General features: G+C 36.6%; 2 protein-coding genes across 2 annotated transcripts in view; both read left to right on the top strand.

Moving 5' to 3' along the window:
• The window catches only part of LOC144368993 (uncharacterized), a 388,140-nt gene that overhangs the window by 73,574 nt on the left and 295,690 nt on the right, over positions 1–18,876 (top strand). The gene's annotated exons all lie outside the window — the stretch shown is intronic.
• LOC144369490 (rotatin-like) overlaps positions 1–18,876 on the top strand; it is a 79,544-nt gene that overhangs the window by 41,313 nt on the left and 19,355 nt on the right. Inside the window, 4 exon segments of the mRNA XM_078029776.1 lie at positions 1,373–1,479; positions 3,922–4,075; positions 7,790–7,927; positions 11,504–11,721. Coding sequence (XP_077885902.1) covers positions 1,373–1,479; positions 3,922–4,075; positions 7,790–7,927; positions 11,504–11,721 — 617 coding nt within the window.

The following is an 18,876-nucleotide window of genomic DNA, read 5'->3' as shown; positions in this document are numbered from 1 at the left end:
TATCAGGATTTGATTCTTCAAATTTTTATATTCAGTTGCCTAATATTAATGAACCTCTGATATAGTTTTGTCCTGATTTTTCTTATTAAGTGTGGTAGAAAAGGCCTAGATATTGAATTCAGGCCCATCTGATCTTATGATTTTTTCATGCAGTCATGTCACAGCCTTGGGAAATTATTTTAATGTCTAGACTATGATTGATGATACTGTTGAAGCCAGGTGCAGTGGTGCACTCTTGTACACCTCAGGAGGCTGAGGCAGGAGGATTTCAAGTTCAAAGCCAGTCACAACAACTAGTGAGACACGGTCTCAAAATAAAAAAAGGCCAAGGAATGTGACTCAGTGGTTAAGCACACCTAGGTTCAATCCTGGTACCAAAAATAAATAAATGACATAAATGAAACCATTGAATGGAGTCCGTAGGAGGATTCAAAGTGGTGGAGTCCAGGCTGCTACTCTTTGTGCACTAAATGTGTGTGTCTTTACTTCCTGACATCTAGTCTTGTTCTAGCCAAGTGTACCCACCTCCTTTAACCACATATCCCTCTGCCTCTCTACCTTTGAACATTTACTATCTGATATGTCTTTCTTTTCTTCAACAAATCATAATACCTTCTCTTTCTTTTAGGTATGAAATAGCTGAAAGCAAAGAAATATTCTTTGTTCTACTTCACTCAGTTGCAGTTACTCCTTTAACATTTATAATTGGCAATGCCCTATAACTTCTGTTTTTAATATTTGTTGGTTTTTCTGCTGTGATGCCTGTTAGGGTTGGAAAACTGTTAGTTGGTTGGCTTCTCTTTCCCGCCCGCTGCTGCCTCAAGAATGACCACAGGGAGCTCTAGGAGTATCCTGCATCTTAGGAGTCAGCTGAGGGGGTGATGTGGCCTTGAGGCCACAGCCATGTGAAAGGCTCTTTCTGGAAAAGGCTTTCATGTTTCCATACCTATTTTTCTTTTTTTATGACTTAAAAATAATTTTTTTGGTTTTATTTTGTTTTTACTTTCCAAATATGAACATATTTCCTAGCCTGTGTGTTTGCTGTTTTGAACTGGAAAAGCACTACCCAGGTTTTACTTTTGTTTGCTTTCCTTCTAAGTGGGCTTGCATTATATTTTATTCTGCTTCTAATAAAGTTTACTTAGATATTCTTTTCTGCAGAATTCTTTGCTTCTCAGATTTATCTAACAAGATAAATTTATCTTGCTTCTCACATTTATCCTATTTTCTCAAATACTCTTGAAAATATTTTATAAACATTTTCTTATAAAAATCATTTTTCTTGATTTGAATTCATGTTTACCTTCAAGCATTAAATTCTGATTTATTAACGTTTAATAAGAAGCATGCTAACCATTTGTAGGGCTTTCTTTTTCTGTTCTTTCCAGCATTGTGGATGCCACCTTTATTGAGGCGTGTGTTCAGGAACTCAGGACCCCACTGCCTTCATCACCCCCAGTTGAACATGTCCAGGCTCAGGTCAGTGTTTCCTGTCTGCCTCTTATCTCATGTCTGTGAAATCTTTTGCCTTTAGTGCCAAAAAAAGTAAGTTCTGCTGAGGAGATCTAAACCACAGGAGAGGATGAAAATCTCTCAGGGTATGTATGGTTGGTGAGATTATTTGAAATAGGTTTCCTTCCTTGAATGGTAGAAGAGAGCAGTAGGTCTGAAGACCTAGGTAGCATTCCTGACTCCATCATTAACCAGCTGCAAAGGTTTAGTCAAGTGTCTGGGTATTGTTGAGCATCACTTAACAGGTAGCATTGGCATAGCCCATCTACCCCTTTTATGATTTTAGGCCATCTCTTATGTATCTATTATTTCACCCAAGTTAAAGTTGGTAAAATACCTGGTGGTTAAATTATGTATATTTTTTAATCTAATCTGTTAGAAATAAATTTATATTTTTTCCTTCATAGATATATACTGTTTCAACTTCTTACCTTTAGTTAGATTCTATATGTAAAATATGCTTAACAATTTTTTGTGTAGTTGTTACTAATACAAATTTTATCTCAAATCTAATTTTAATATGGACTCCCAAGAATTTTTTAATGAAAGAAAGATGAACTAGATAAGGAACTTTAACTTTGAGGTGTCTTCTTTGAATTGTCTGAATTTGGCAGACCCTGTTGAAGACCCTTGGGAACACAGTGCACATCATCTTTGAAGCAGTTCAGCATTGTGGTTTCCTTTGACTCTGCTTGTTTGCATAATGATTGTCTCTTCCTTTGTCTGTCAGCACATGGCTATGGAGTGCTGCTATATTCCAGCATCTCATGCAGGGAGAGCAGATAACAAGCACATCTGTGTATGTCTGATGATTACAGACATCTGAGAAGAAAACCTAAAGTAGGGGATTGGAAGTGATGTCCGAGTGGGGAGAGGAGACCTGTTCTACACGAGGTATCTAGAGAGGGCCTTTCAGACAGTGACTGGTAACCAAAAGTGAGTGAAGACGCTACGGACATGGCAAGATCCCTGTTATCCAGGCATACTTGATGTATGCAAAATACAGAACGAAGCTGGAGGGGCTGAAGCTGAATTTCTGAGGGATAGATGCAGCCAGAAGAGCACACTCAGAAAGAGAAGGCAGCCTCTGCCTGTACGCTGTTGTGTCCTGACTGTCCAGCATAGTGCCTGTCCCGTGGCAGGTGCTCACTGGGGAATTATATAGTGAATATGTATAGTAGCAGTAATAAACATTTAGGGGTCTTTGTTCAGCTAATTTATGTAATCCTAATTACAATCATAAGAGGTATCATTAATGCCTTCCGACATGAGCAACTTGTTGTAGGGCTCTCACTCAGTAGGGGGAAGAGCAAGGATTCTAGCCCATGAAGGTTGGTTCCAAGCCCATACTCCTGACCAGTATGCTGGCTGCCTTATGTAGGTTAAGTGCTGTTGGCTTTGGGGCATATATAAGAGCTTCAACTCATTCCAGATAATTCTTCAGTCTCCTCTGTGCTAAATTCTGTTCTAGGTGCTAGCAAACATCTGTGAACAAAGCAAACATTTCTGCCCACATGCAGTCTATGTCCCTGTTGCAGGAGACAGACAGTAAGCAAGTGAATAAAATGTAAAGTATTGTACCAGATGGAGACAAATGGTATGAAAAAAAAACAAAATGAGGATGGGTAAAAGGCTGGAGCTTGAAGTTTTTAGGTAGAGTTGTCAGAAAAGATCCCATAGAGGGGAAGTTTGAGCATAGACCCAATGAGGTGAGGAAACCAGCTATGACTGTCTAGGGCAGGACTAGAGCCAGAGCTCTAGTACCAGGCTTGCAGTCTGTAAAGGTGCCAGGTGTATTGGAGGTGCCTGTTGGTAGGAATTTTTTGAACATTTAAAAAAAATTACTTTTGAACTATTATATCAGTATTTTATTTAATCCTATTTATGCTAATTTACAAAAGACTTGTTAGCAAATCCGCTTTTCTCTGTAACACTTCTTGTTGTCTCTTGCCAAATGCCAATGTCTCGGCTTGGCACAGAATCACGAGCCACCACACAGCTTTGTAGGTTCAAACAGCAATTCTTTATTCCCGCTCTCACACCGCCTCCACACAGGTTCAGGGGCAATCCCAATCCCCCGCACAATTCACGTCCCAAATACTTTTTCTGTTCAATTCCTTTGCCTATTTATTGATTGGGTTATTTGGTGTTTTAGTGTTAAGCTTTTTTTAAAATATATATATATATATATATATATATATATATATATATGATGCTGAGAATTGAACCCAATGCCTCACACATGCCAGACAAGCACTCTACCACTGAGCTACAACCCCAGTCCGGTATTAAGCTTTTGAATTCTTTATATATCCTGAGATTAATGCTCTAAGGTGAAGGTAGCAAAGATTTTGAGATGTACTTTTCACATGACATGTTTCATTGTATTTTATTTCCTTTTACAAACAGGTTTCCTTTTTCTTGGAATACCTATCCTCTTTGTCCAGGCTTCTGCAGTCCTGTTTATTAGTGGAACCTAACCTCGTGACACAAGATGATCTTCTGAAACCTCTTATTAATAATATCATTAGAGTTCTCATTGTATGCATCGACAATGCATTAGGTAAGATTTATTAATTTATTTGTATTTAGTTTAGGTTGGAAGTGAATTATATTGAGGAAAAAAAATCTTAGTGTGCTCCAGATATCCTCTTCAATGTTACTTTTTGGTTTGTATTAAGTATTTTGGAAGGCTTGAATAATTTGGTTTGTAGTTTGGATGTTTTTTGTTTGTTTGTTTGTTGTTTTGTTACCAGGAATTTAACCAGGGCACTTAAACACTGAGCTGTATCCCCAGAAATTTTTTTCATATTTTATTTAGAGACAGGATCTTTCTAAGTTGCTGAGGCTGACATTGAACTCTCAATCCTCCTGGCTTAGCCTCCTGAGTTGCTGGGATTACAGGCATGTGCCATTATGCCTGGCATTTGGACAGTTTTAAGTGGTTCCAGGAGACCACTTGAGGCAGGTGTATAATTCAGTAAAGGATCATCCCTGTGTTGTCAACTAAAACGAGGAGAAGCTCTCTACATCTGTCATGATAGAAGGTACCTTGAGGCCTGGGTATTAATTATGCTTACTGTATTAGTCAGGGTTCTCTAGAGGAACAGAACCAACAGGAGATATGATTATAAAAAGGAAATTTATTAGATTGGCTTACATGACCAGAAGCAGAAAAGTCTACAATGTCCATCTGGAGGCTAGAGAGCTGGAGGAACCAGTAGCTAAGCAGTCCAAGAGGCTGAAGCCTCAGAACAAGAGGAATCACTGATTCTGAGACCAAAGGCTTCTGGGAACTTCCTAGAGAATCATTGGGAGAGTCCACTTTGGAAGAGTGAAGGAGCAAGAGCCTGATGTCCTCAGGTGATCCCAGCACCAATCAAGAACCCCTTGTAAAAAGAATCGAGGTTTGCTCGATTCTTCTGCTGCTTCCTTGTTCTTCCTACTTTTATTCCATCCACGCCACCATCCTATTGGATGGTACTGCCTACATTTAGGGAAGATCTCTACTTTAGTTGGCTATCCCACATGCCAGTCATTCCTAAGCACACCCTCATAGACGCACTCAGGAGCCTCTTAATCTTTAGCATCTCTTAATCCAGTCAAGTTGACAATTCTCGTTAGCCATTACACTTATAAACTGTGGCTGAAGCCAAATACCCTACTAATAAGTCATTTGCAATGACTGATGTAAGCCAATTTAGCATATATAATATAAAAAATTTCCTAAGCTCTTAAATTATTGGAAAATATTCTGTGATAAAAAATTGAATGTGATGGTTAGTAATAGAGAAAATTAACAGTGTAGGCTCTTTAGCAAAATAAACATTTAAAATATTTAAGTATTAGGGTATAATGAAGAATTGATCATTTGATAATTATTCTTGCCATTTAATTCCTTCTTATTTAGTCCTTTGAATTGTATGGATTTGCTTGGTTTCAGGTCTAGAAAGTGAAGAGCCAGCAGCTCTTCTATGTTAAAATTATCCTAGTGCTTGAGGAGCAGTAACTACATAATTGGAATTTTACAAGCTCCAGTTGATAGCCTAACTTAGCTTATTAGGCTAGACTGTGCAATCTCAAGAAGGTGCTATTATCTCACCCCTAAGGGGTTAAGGTTCATTTTTAGGAGAAGAATATGAAACAAAGAAAATCTTAGATATTACAGTGGACTGTGGACTGCCGAAGCTCACCTCTACTGATAAAATCTTGTTATTTTACATTTAATATCTCTTGTTGGATTTTCTTGCATATCTCTTGAGAAGCATTGACATGGTGTTCATGGAAGATGCACAAGAAGTACGCAACATTAGTGCTACAAAGCTGTGGCGAATGGATGGCTCTGATTGGAGAACTTTTGATGGATTGCTTGATCCCAAAGTCACATGACAAGAGATAGTTTGAGCATCTTCACTGCCATTGGTGGCCTCATAGATGCTTTTTGTTGTTCCTCTTTTGTATGTGTCTTGGTCTTTGGAAGTTAAATAAAAGTAATATGTATTTTATTATTTAATTATATCAAGTTCTGAAAGGAGAAATGCTGACATTATCTGGGTTTACATGTAGTAGTTAAATTATTTTTTAGTATCTAGCAAAAGGTAAGAAAAAAAACTAAAATGTTTTTCTATAAGAAATTAGGTATTTAAATTTTTATGGTAAAATCACAGTTTTGAATGATTTATAAAAACTTATTTAAATTGCTAATTTATATAATTTGAGATGTTATAACTCATATAAGTAAATAAATTACATTAAAAGTTATTTAGCATGTATAGTAATAAAATTAATAAAAAGAATAGCTTTTTAATCCCTCTGAATTTTCTTTTTTTTCTTAATAGTTTTTTACTGTTTGACTTATCTTTGAACTTAAATTCTTAAGACCTGTAACTTTAAAGTCTTTGTTGGTATAAAGTACAGATAAACATATAGTACCCAAACAGATTTACAGCACCTGTGTAATTAATATTTTGTTGGAATGACAATGAGAAATTAATATTTTGTTGGAATGGTAATGAGAGCTATCAATGAGAAGACAGTTGTGAAACACCAGGGGTTACTCTAAACCAAACTCCTCGGAAAGTGCTATTTCCAGATAATTTCATGGATGATGAAAAACACCTAGATATAAGTCCTTAGTTTATTGCTACAGTCTGGCTGGGCATAGAATAACCGAGCCACCACAAAAGCCTTGTAGATTCCAACAGCAGCTCTTTATTCCAGAACTCTCACTGGCACTCTACATGCACGTTCTGGGGAAAATACACACCCTCCACCGGGCTCTGCATACCAAATACTCTCAGAACCCCAACTCCACGGGAACTCAAGGAGGGGGGGGGGCTGAGGCAGCAGGATATGCCCTAAACCTGGAGCCACCCTAATCCAGCAGGATCCACCCTAAACCCGGAGCCGCCCTAATCCCTGAGCAAGGTCACCTTTCAAACCAAAACTCTCAAACATTCATGCATGTTATGGCAAATGACCTGGGTCCAAGGAAAGCCCATTTCCACAATGGAGAGTCCTCCCTCTAAGCAACATTGGGTAGGCTGACAAGGAAATTGCCATGCGTCATTCCTACTTGGCTATGGCTCTCAGCAGTTTATTTTATAGTGAAATTTGAGAAAGGATGACTGATACTGCTTATGGCACAGCACAGAGTCCTAAGGTAGCCACTGTTGTCCAGTTTCTATGTACCCAGGTGCAGAGATGGGAAAACGTGTCCTTACCTAGAAGGTTGATTGCTGTATTGTTAGCCCCAGGCAAAGCTGGACAATCGCCTTTTGTGTTACAGCTTTCTTCGTGGGGTAATAATACTCTTCATGATTCTTCAGAGAAATTCTTCATTTCTGTGTTGACTTTGGCACATTATGTTTTCCTTTTCACCCCTGCACACAGCTACTAGAGAGGATGAAGAAAATAGGAGAAAACTTGACATTTACAGAAGTACCACAATGACTTGTTTGTATAAGGTGCCCAAAATGTAGTTCTGAAATTATGACATGTTCCATTTGTCATACTTCCTGTCTTGTTTAGTGTACTTTAATGAGAAGATGGCTTGTTGAGTGTGTCTTTGGATGTAGGAAGGCAAAGGGAGATGTCTTGAGGAGGCAGTAGAGAGGGGAAGGGACTGGGCAATGCTGAATGCTGAACTACATTGGTTTTCACTTGGCAAGTACATACCTCTTATTTTAAGTGTAACAAAGTGTGGAGAGTTTGTATTTTGAAAGGTTCTTATTCTTCTTTGTGTTAGTAACTTGAAATGTTTTGGTTAATTTTGTAGATGTAGAGTTAATATCGACTTTTTATCACACCTGGACACACTTATTTGACCTTCTGGCTGCACTCCTGAGGAAAGCTGGTGCTGTCTCACACCCGTCTATCACCTCGGCTCTGGCCAGGCACTGGGCGGCAATGACGGGTAAGAAAGTCCTCGCAGGCATGGGGTCTTTCTGCTAATAACATGAAGATAATCCTTACTCCCAATTAGATATGTAAATTCTCTAAAATTAAGTAACTTTGGCATGGCCCATGAAAGAGAAACCAGGGCACTTGGTTTGAGGAATTTGCAATGTTCTTGAGGAGCCCTCCAAAAATGTACTTTTGAAAAACGGAAACACTTTTCAAAATGGCTAAAAATAAGCAAGAAGAGCCTATGATTTCATGAAGATACTTATGATAAGATTAAAATAAAACAATAAGATTTTCTTTTGAATAGAAATCAGTCTCTTCTGACATAAGTGCGATATATATATATGGGTAAATCTCACACATACCATCCTGTACATATGATAACTTGGGAAGTTACAATAAAAATATTGTCTTTTCCCAAAACACCAGGATTATTTTTATGGCAAAAAATGCCAAGAGTACAGTATAATTATTTTTATAAGATGTTTTCCATATAAAAGTTGCCGACTAATATAAACAAATACTTATTTTTAAATAACTAATCTTATTATTTCTTAAGACTCCTAAATTTTAGTATAATATGTGAATGATTATAACATTTATGTTAACCTTTTTAATAACTTATTTAAAGGTATTAAAAATGGATTTCTAAGTTTCAAAGTTAGTCACTAATTTATTTGAGTGATTTTTAAACATTTAAACTTTATTATAATACAGAGAATGGTAGTTTTGAAGTAAGAATTATGAGGAAATATATGTTTGGTAAGAAACAGAATTATTATTTTTCTAGATATAGGAGTTCTGAGTCTACCATAATGTACCCTTTATGGTACATCCCATGCTCTCGATGTTGTAAATTGTTTTATTGAGATGAAAATTGAAAGAGATTGCTTCAACTTGGAGATTAAGATTCTCCTCTTGCATCTGTTAGGGGAAATTAATTTACCCACCTGAATCTCCAACACTGTGAAGCAAAGTGCTGCTCACATCAGATATGGAAGCCCGTTAGCCAAATCTACCCTGCTACCTATTTTGGTAAAATAAAGTCTTATTGGAATATAGCCACATTTGTTCACTTATGTATTGCATAGACCACTTTTCATGCTTTAGTAGTTGAAATGAAAAGTTGAGACAAAAATAGTGAGTTGCAAAGCATAAAAACGATTTACTGTCTAGCCCTTTACAGAAAAAAATTGCTAACCCTTAACTTAAGCCTATTTATTTGACACTATTTTCAGAGTGATAAAATCAAAACATTAAATTCAAAAGATTTCTATTTTGTGTAAACTTAAGTGTGTGACACAGACTGGTAGAAATTCTGATGGCTATAATTCTTACATAGACATAAAATAACCTAAAAATGAATCATAAAATTATGTTCATACTTTTCAAATTAACAAAGTTACTGTAAAACAACAATGTTACTTTGATTACACTAAATCAGTACTCAAAAGAATCTAATATGACTACTAATTTGAATGTTGATTCTGAGTTTAGCTTACTTATTCTTTCCAAATCAGTTCATAACCACTCATGTTCTTTGTGACATGAGACCTTTGCACATCATATTTTTTTCACTTTTTTAATTTGTTCTTTTTAGATATACATGACACTAAAGGGTATTATAACATATTATACATACATGGAGTATAACTTACTTTAATTAGATCTCATTCTTGTGGTTGTACATGATATGGAGATACACTGGTCGTGTGTTCCTATACGAACATAGGAGAGTTATGTCCGATTCATTCTACTCTTTCGTACTCCCATACCCACCTCTTTCCTTCAGTCCCTTTTCTCTAATCCAGTGAACTTCTATTCTGCCCTCCCCCTCTTATTGTGTGTTAGCATCCACATAGCATAGAGAACATTTGGCCTTTGGTCTTTTTAGATTGGCTTATTTCTCTTAGCATGATAGTCTCCAGTTCCATCCATTTATTTGCAAATGCCATAATTTCTTCCTTCTTTATGACTGCCTAAAATCCCATTGTGTATCTATACCACATTTTCTTTATCTAGTCATCTGTTGAAGGGCACCTAGTTTGGTTCCATAGCTTAGCTATTGTGAATTGAGCTGCTATAAGCATTGATGTGGCTGCATCCCTGTAGTATGCTGATTTTAAGTCTTTTGAGTATATGCCCAGGAGTGGGATAACTGGATCAAATGGTAGTTCCACTACAAGTTTTTTGAGAACTCTCCTTACTGCTTTCCAGAGTGGTTGCGCCAATTTGTAGTCCCAATAACAATGTATGAGAGTACCTTTTCCCCCCACATCCTTGCCAGCATTTATTGTTACTGTATTCTTGTTAATTGACATTCTGACTACAGTGAGATAGATTCTCAATGTATTTTAATTTGCATTTCTCTAATTGCTAGAGGTGGTGAATATTTTTTTTCACTAATTTGTTGACCGACCATGTCTTCTGTGAAGTGTCTGTTCAGTTTCTTTGCGCATCTATTGATTGGGTTATTTCCTTTTTTGGTGTTAAGCTTTTTGAGTTCTTTATATATTCTGGAGATTAATGCTCTGAGATGCAGGTGACATCTCCCATTCTGTAGGCTTTCTTTTCACATTCTTGATTGTTTTCTTTGCTGTAAAGAAGCTTTTTTAGTTTGATATCATCCCATTTATTGATTCTTGATTGTACTTATTGTGCTGTAGAAGTCTTTTTGAAGAATTCAGTTTTTAAGCCTACCTGATGGGGAGTTGGGTCTTCATTTTCTTGTAGTAGGTGCAGAGTCTCTAATGCATAGGTCCTTGATGCACTTTGAGTTGAGTTTTGTGCAAGGTGAGAGAGAGGGCTTAAGTTTCATTCGGGCTACATAAAGATTTCTAGTTTTCCCAGCACCATTTGTTGAAGAGGCTACTTTTTCTCCAATATATGTTTACAGCACCTTTGTCTAGTGTGAGATAACTGTATTCAGGGGGTTTGTCTCTGTCTTCTATTCTGTTCCATTGGTCTTCATATTTTTTTTGGTGCCAATACCATGCTATTTTGTTACTATGAGTCTGTAGTATTATTTAACATCTGCTATTGTGATTGTACATCATATTGACACTGTATACTATCTTCTTTGTAAGTGTTTTTGGCAACAAATTGTTTGAAAGCAGAAAAATACATTCTTACTTATAAGGTGGTATTCTAAATTATTCACAGTATAATTAGGCTAATTCTTTTTTAACTTAGTAGTGAAATTAAAATTAAAATTTAAAATTTCTCAAGACTTTGCATATCATAGTGGTGTTCAAAGGCTCAATACTCATGTACATACAGTCCTCTTATTTTGGAGTCTTAGCAAATATGGTCTATATGTGCATTTGTAGATACACACCCCCCCACACACACATGCACTTTTCATGTAAATAAAAAACCCAAACAGTGAGAAATAGAATAGATTCCTTGATTCTATATATTGTCTTCATACTAACTATTGAAACATTAGAGTTCTTGGTATACTTGAGCTATCGATAACCTTAAATCATTAAAAATAAGAAAGCTATAAACTTAATTGTTCAGATCAATTTGGTTTATTTCCTTTTCAATTCTGAACATTTACATCTAAAATCATTTTCTCTCTTAGATGTGTTCTGCGAGTGTGTAGGCTTGTCCAGCAGATGCCCTGCCTTGTACACGGCCAGTTTGCACTTCCTGTCTGTTCTCTTGACTGAGGAGGCAAGAAGGCACTGCCAGGACAAAAACAAAGCAAGTTCATTGTCTCATCCAACCATCACATCTCTTCTTGATGAAACTCAGGACAACCAGAAATCTCCAGATAGACTTAATGAAGTAATTCTTCAGGTGTGTGATTTCTTGATTTTTCTTAAGTATATTTAGTGTTTAAATGAATTGACTATTTCTCTGGGTCTTGTTAAAATTTTTTTTCAATTATTTGAATTAAAGTATTAATGCTTATTATGACTGTTTAGTACAAAAGTATAAATTGATTAACAATTAAAAAAAGAACTAGAGGTTTTTCCTAATTTAAAATTGCTCATTGCTTTTCAAAGTAGGACTGTTACTAGAGTTTTTAATATTAAGAATCTTCCTTTTAAATAGCTATATGATTTTATGATTTTTTCCTTCTCATTGAAAGGTGGAAAGGTAGTAGAATTGTGTATTGAAAGATTTGCCTTAGTTTCCCCGTCATCTAGCCACAAAGCTTGCTCTGTCTGCCAATTTGTTGCAGTTTCTTTGCTGCTTAGAATTTGGAAATTTTCCATCCTTATCAGCCTCTGAGAGTTGTGGCCATGAAGATATTTATGGCATGGCTACTTATACATTTTCAGCACCAGCCCTGATTATGTTAAATTCAGTTGAAGTGCTAGAAAGGGAGAAGACTCCCTGGTTCAGCTAGGATTATCCTATTGAGGCTATCACAGGGCTTCTCAGGGGACTTAGTTTCCCCTGCCTCAGAAAGTCCTCTTTGCTTTCCAGCATAGACCAGAAGCCTGAAAAGGAGTCTTCCCCGCATTTTCTCATCTGCCTCCAGCAGTTCCTCTACAAGCCTGATTCCTGGGGGAAGGGTCCTCACAGCATTCTTTAAAAAAGCTCCTGGGAGACAACAGCTTTCTTGTGGCCACCACCTCCCTGTTATCCCCCTCAGCTTTTCTCGGTTGAGAACAAAAACTGGATGTGGTCCCAGTTATCCCAGTTATCTCATTCCTTGTCAGAACAGACTTGATTAACTGAGTTGGAGTCTGCATTTTTAAAAAATATTATACGAAAACTCAAATTCACACCTTCTCAAGTTTCTCACCCCAACCCTCAATCCAGTCTAGTTATTAATTTTCTAATTTGGTTCTGGAACACCACTTTTTTCTTGCAGAGAGGCCCTTGCTCTTGTCAACATGCTTTCTTCCTCAGGTAATTTAAATGACTTCCCTCAGAGAAGAGTGCTGTGAGAACAGTGTGCTTGGCCTCTCTCTTCACTGCCTTCGCCAACATACCAAATAGCTCCGGAAGCTGTTCCTCATGACTGTCTGGCTCCTGCAACCAATCCTGCCGGGCGTGGTGAAATTTCAAGACTTTAAGCCAGGGATAATTTATTTCTTAACTGTTTTCTATTGTTAGTGGCCCCATGTTTCAAGGAGACTCATGTTATATATGGTTCCATATAGGGTGATGGGCCAGCTGGTAACAATAGGGTACCTAAGAAACACTTGGTGCCAGAGGCATTTGCGAAATTTGCTTTGCCCTTATTCTTCCCTCCTGTTCTGTAATATTATTTATCATAAAAAAATATTGTTTATGATCTTATGTTGTTATCTTTCTTGGCCGAAGAAAATGAGATACTCTATAGCTATAGGATATCTTGATTTTCCTATGGTTAGCTCATTTTCCTTTCAGTTTCTTCTAAGTCACAGAAGATACACAGCATTCTGTGCCAATATAGATACAATAGCAATTTGTTTAAAACATGTTTCCTGGTAAATCATACCCTTCTTTTTTTGTGTATATGTGGGACAATCTGCTATCGGGTCTGCTTTGCCCTGCAAGAGTTCTGTTTTTTCCTTCATACTTAAATAAATCCTACTTCTTTCACTCTTTAAAAAAAAAAAGTAAATATGGACCCATAGTATCAGTTGGATGGAAAGGCACAGATAAATTAAGACAGAGAGTGAGGAGAGGAATTGTACCTATGATACACTATTGAGAAAATGTGTGCTTAATATAAGGCAGGCAGTTATTAATGGTCCTATTAAGCTATAACCACTGTGTTTCCTTTGCCCTATAGAACAATGATAAGTTAATTAAAATATTATCAGAATATATTAAACATTAGCATATTATCATAAGTAAAGCTTGTATCATACTATGCTTATTGTAGGTTATGAGTTGTGCCAGGTATTAGATGTAGCAAAGCAAACTGCACTCTTTAAATTATCTGAAGAAATAGTATTCTAAAATTGATATTATTCAAAGATAGATTTAAATTTTATATAAAGACATGCTCAAAAAAAATATATTAGAGTGAACCTTAGGCAAGGTTGTGATTTGGTTCTTCAAATGCAAAATGAGAGGATTGTACTACAAAACTGGTTAAATTTCAGCTGCCTCTAAAATTCTGCATCCTCCTAATAAATTACTTTTGAGGTTTAATTAAAATATCTTAGCAGAATAGCTTTTAAAAGACTGCTTTACAGCAAAGTACCATAATGGATTTATATTGAAATTATGCACACTTAGATCATAATTTTGTATTTATTTTTTCACAAATCCATTTTGAGGTGGTTTCAGAATTTGAATATTTTCAATGATGTTATTAGCTGTCTTTGGCCCATTAAATATTAAACACATTTGAAATAATGGAGTTTGACCTTCTCTATAGAGATTCTCAATAGGTTTCATTTGGAAATACCTGTAGATAATAAGATTAATTACAGTCTCACAGGTTTTGCCTGTGATGGATATATTGAATTGATTTTGCTTATTTTATTAATCTGATATCTAAGGATAGTAAAGCCAGGAAACAATGAATTCTCATGTCACATTTTAGGAAATATTTATTGTACTTGTGTTTAGTGAATGGTGAATTTCAAGAGTAAATCTGCTGAAGAGTTGGCTTATATAGTTGGGATACTTCTGTGTTAATATTCACTACAATTAAAAAGTCTGTTTGTGGGCCAGTGATATAGCTTAGTTGGTACAGTGCTTGTCTTATGTGCACAAGACCCTGGGTTCAATTCCCAGCACCACCACCAAAAAAAAAAAAAAAGTCTGTTCGTTATGTTAAGTATCTTGCAGAAAGAAAGAAAGACAAAAGAAAAGAAATAAAGATAACATTTGATCTATAATATTCTAGATCACTTAATGCACAGAAGGGATTAATATAAAAACATAAACTTAGAAAAAAGTCATTGAGTCTTTTTATTTTCATTCTTCCAGTGACTGATAAAAAGATGAATTATTTCTTATTCTGAATTTCCTTGGTTTAGCTTTCTTCTTTTTGGGCATCCCAATAGTGCAGTAGCCAACACCTGTCACTGGGGCTTGTCCTCAGCTTTCCTGCCTGTGGTTTCTCACATCCAGCTGTGTCATATGCACATGCTCAGACTGCTTTTCAGCATGAAAAACAATGTTATTTAAATAATTTCCTTTTATCTTTTTTTTAGCATGTGTTGAAATGTAGATGGATTTACTGTAGATTAGTCCTGTTTGGTTGTTTTGGTTTTTTTTACCAAGTACGTATTTTAGAGCACCAAATAGTTCCACAGGTTTTAACCTAGAGTAAATGACTTCTACCTTCCTGCCTATTTTTCCTTTTCTGAGAGTTCACCACTTATAGCTCATTTAGCTAATCATTTTGTAGTTTCCCTTCAGGGTCTCCAATATGCATTTGTTCCTCTATTTGGATCACTCAGGTTTAGAGTGATCTTGTCTATTGAATTCCTATCATGGGGGAGAATCTTAAGCTGTCTTTTCACACCCTCCTCATCTACCTGGACAAAGTGAACTCCCCTCTCAGTCCCCTGGTAATGACATCAGAACCTCCATTAGAGAATAGATGCAGGTACAGTATCACATCTGTGCAAACCTCGTACACAGTTGAACCAAGCTGAAAACAGTATTTCTTTTATTGTGTAGCTTTTGTTCTCCTTAAAGATAACTGTTGTGTGTGTGTGTGTGTGTGTGTGTGTGTGTGTGTGTATGTGTGTATGTATGTATGTATTTCAACTTGTTGGCTTTTCTGTTTCTAATAAGCTTCTTTGCCAGCAATCAAATGTCCTTTTGGTATGTTTGGAATTCATCTCCGGAAGACATCTCTGCCATATCCTTTGGATTTGCTTGGTGCCCAGGGTCTTCCTGGGATCTCCATTCACCTTGTTCCTGGGAGTTTTTTATTTCTTTGCTTTTGCAGTCTTCTGCATCCTGTTTAGTGCATCCAGTGTACTGTCCCCTCTGTCCTCGCCTGGTCTGTTCATTCCTTTTCATATAAATTCTGTTCCCTCGTATCTTCTAGAGAAAGCATGCAGAGGTCTTTCTTAAGTTGTAGCTGTCTGAAAGTCTTTATTTTACCCTTATATCTGATGTGTAGCTTGACTAGTAAGAGTTATGAGTTAGAAATAATTTACTTCAGAATTTAAAAGGCATGATTTATTCCCTTTAACTCTCAGTGTTGCTGTATACAATTCTGAAGCCATTATGATTCTTGTTTCACTTCCTAGAAGTTAGAATCTTTCTTTTTCTCTAGTATTCTTCAATACTAGAATATTAGTATTAGGTGTGGGTCTGCTCTCCACTGTGTTAGGTTCTCTTGGGGGTTCTTTCCATCTATAAATTCATATTTTAAAAAATTTCTTCATTGACATTTCTTCTACTTTGTTTGGAACTCCTATTAAGTGTTCTTCTTCCTACATAATCTCTCTTTTCTGGCCTTTTCTTTGTTTATTTTGCTCTGTATTTTCTGGTGCGGAGCTTTCCCAGATGTTGGTTACCTTGGTTATCTGCTCCATTGAAGACTGGGAGATTATATAGTGTAGACAGCCCTGAGCCTCTGAGTGGAGCTCAGTCAGTCAAGGTTTCACTGTCCAAGGGGACTCGAAGGGATTTTGGTGTGGTTGTCTTCTGGACCTTATCACATTCCCTAGAGCAGTGTTTTGATCTCTTGCCTGGAGGTGAAAACCCAATTAACTGCTAAGTGTTTTGTAGGAAAGTGGGTGAAAAGAGCAGGGGACTCAGAATTTAAATGTGTACAATTTCACTAGGTCCTTCCTGTTTCAGTGGAATACCCTAACCCACTAATGTACCTACTCTGCCAGGGCAGAATGCTTCTAATTATCCTCCCCAGAAAATCCAGAACCTGCAGGATTTTGCAAGAGCGAAGGAAGAGGAGTGGCTTGGCTGTACAGAAATTGGTTGGCAGTGAGCAGGGCCTGAGAATGGAACTCCTGCATAGAGACTTTCCCAACAATCCTCCTCCACCTCCTTCACTTCCCCTGGAGACTGGTGCTAAATTTCCTCTGCCGTCAGTAATTCAGTGTTGGACTGGGCAGTACTCAGCTTGCCCATTCACCACTTACAATTCAGGATTTTTGAGTCTCACCCCACTTCTATTTATCCTGCTGCTTTCTAATTTCTGGACTTTTGAGGCCCACATAAGAGTCCATGTGTGTAATCCCCATATTGTCATTTTTAATGAGGGTTTTAAGAGAGGGGGGGTGGAGACCCATCTGTCACACAACTATTCCACTCAAGTTTTTTTTTTTTCTTTTCCTAACTACTTGATATGGTGATGTTTGGTAATTTTTTGAGATCAATTTGGCTTTTCTGAAATTACTAATAAATGCAATTAAGATGAGTATTTTAGGGCAATTTTTCTATTAAAGGTGAAATCTACCTTTATAGACAAATTAGTATTCTCACAGGTAACCTAATGATCCTACTCCACATATATTCATCATCCTATAATACTTCTCTACCTGTTTTTTTTGTTTTGTTTTTCTCTATTTTTAAGGTTACTTTCTTCCACTTGGAATGGTCGTTACCAAGCATCCCTGGGTGTGGGTATTTAAAATTTAAGTGATCAATCACATAGAGACCTGTCTGGTTGGAAGCAGCTGCCTAAGAGAGTTCTTAAGATGGATTTGCTAGCCCTGGTAGTAAAGCTGGGGGCAGAGTGGCGGGGGTGGGGGGGTGGGCACTGCACAGGTTTCTCCATTTTAGGTCTCCAAGCACAGGCTCATCAGGAATTGTAAGAGTACTGTATTTCATGTGAAATCATATAATTTTAAGCTTGATTTTAGTGATATTATAACGCTGAATCATTTCAGAAATTATTGATATAAGAATTATGAATTTGAATTATATGTAATATTTATAAAGCAAATGAGGAACTTCTAGAGTTTTAAACTGGATTTATGAACCCCTTTAAAACCTGATCATACATATCCAGGTGAGATCTTACCTCTAAAAGTTGAACCTAAATCTAGTCAAGTCTCTAAAGCTAAAACATCCAGCAGATGGAAAATACAGAGGAGAAAAAGCAAGTTAAACATCATTGCAGGGAAACCAACAGACAGGTCTGCAGTGTAGGGCATGTGCAGGACAACTGATCAGGTCTAGGCAGGGGTGCAATGATCCAAGGGGACAGCAGCAACTGCAGGGTACCTATAGCACTCTTGGGAATGGGTGGCCGGGCTCTCTAGGTAGGAAATGACTACAGATATGATGTCAGGGCTCAAAAAGACACTTTGGAGACAAAGAGAAAAGATAAATTTGATCTGGGTTAATTTTGTTAGGCATTAGAATCGGTTTTGTATATTAGATGATATGTGCTATACTAATACTTACTTAACAATCCTTAGCCAAAAAATTTTTTTTAAAGAGGATGGGGCCTTGTTATCATGTTTTTTCTACTTATGTATATGTTAGAAATTTTTTGTTATGAAATTTTTCTAATTCAGATGTATAAAGGACATATATCAAAATGTTAGTATTAGCATTTTCAAAATAATAAATGATTTTCCATTTCTATAGAAGCTTAAAAAATTGAAAATTAAAAAAAAACAAACACACTGGGCTGGGCTTGTGGCTTGGTGGTAGAGCACTTGCCTAGCATGGACAAGGCACTGGGTTCAATACTCAGCACCCCATATAAATAAATAAAATAAAGGTCCATCGACAACTGAAAACAAAATTTTTTAAAAACCCACATTATGTAATTTTTAAAAAACAAGTACATATTACTATAAAAATGGAAGATCAGAGGAACCAAATCACACAGGATACAAATATATGTCCAATAGAAATGAAGGGAGAGGATATATCCCCAAAAGAAGAAAGATTGGAATTGGATGGCAGTTCTACTGATGAATACTTTTCCAAGGACTTGTTTCCATATGTGTGTGGTGCATGTGTGAGTACACGCTGACATGGGCACACCCTGGTGTGTTTTAAATAAGTACCATGCTATGTGTTAATAATAAATAAAATTTTTTTTTGTAGATGATGAAT

Source organism: Ictidomys tridecemlineatus, chromosome 12, assembly GCF_052094955.1.
Source record: "Ictidomys tridecemlineatus isolate mIctTri1 chromosome 12, mIctTri1.hap1, whole genome shotgun sequence".
NCBI classification, from domain to species: Eukaryota; Metazoa; Chordata; class Mammalia; order Rodentia; family Sciuridae; genus Ictidomys; species Ictidomys tridecemlineatus.
This window is presented reverse-complemented; position numbering and strand designations above follow the sequence as displayed.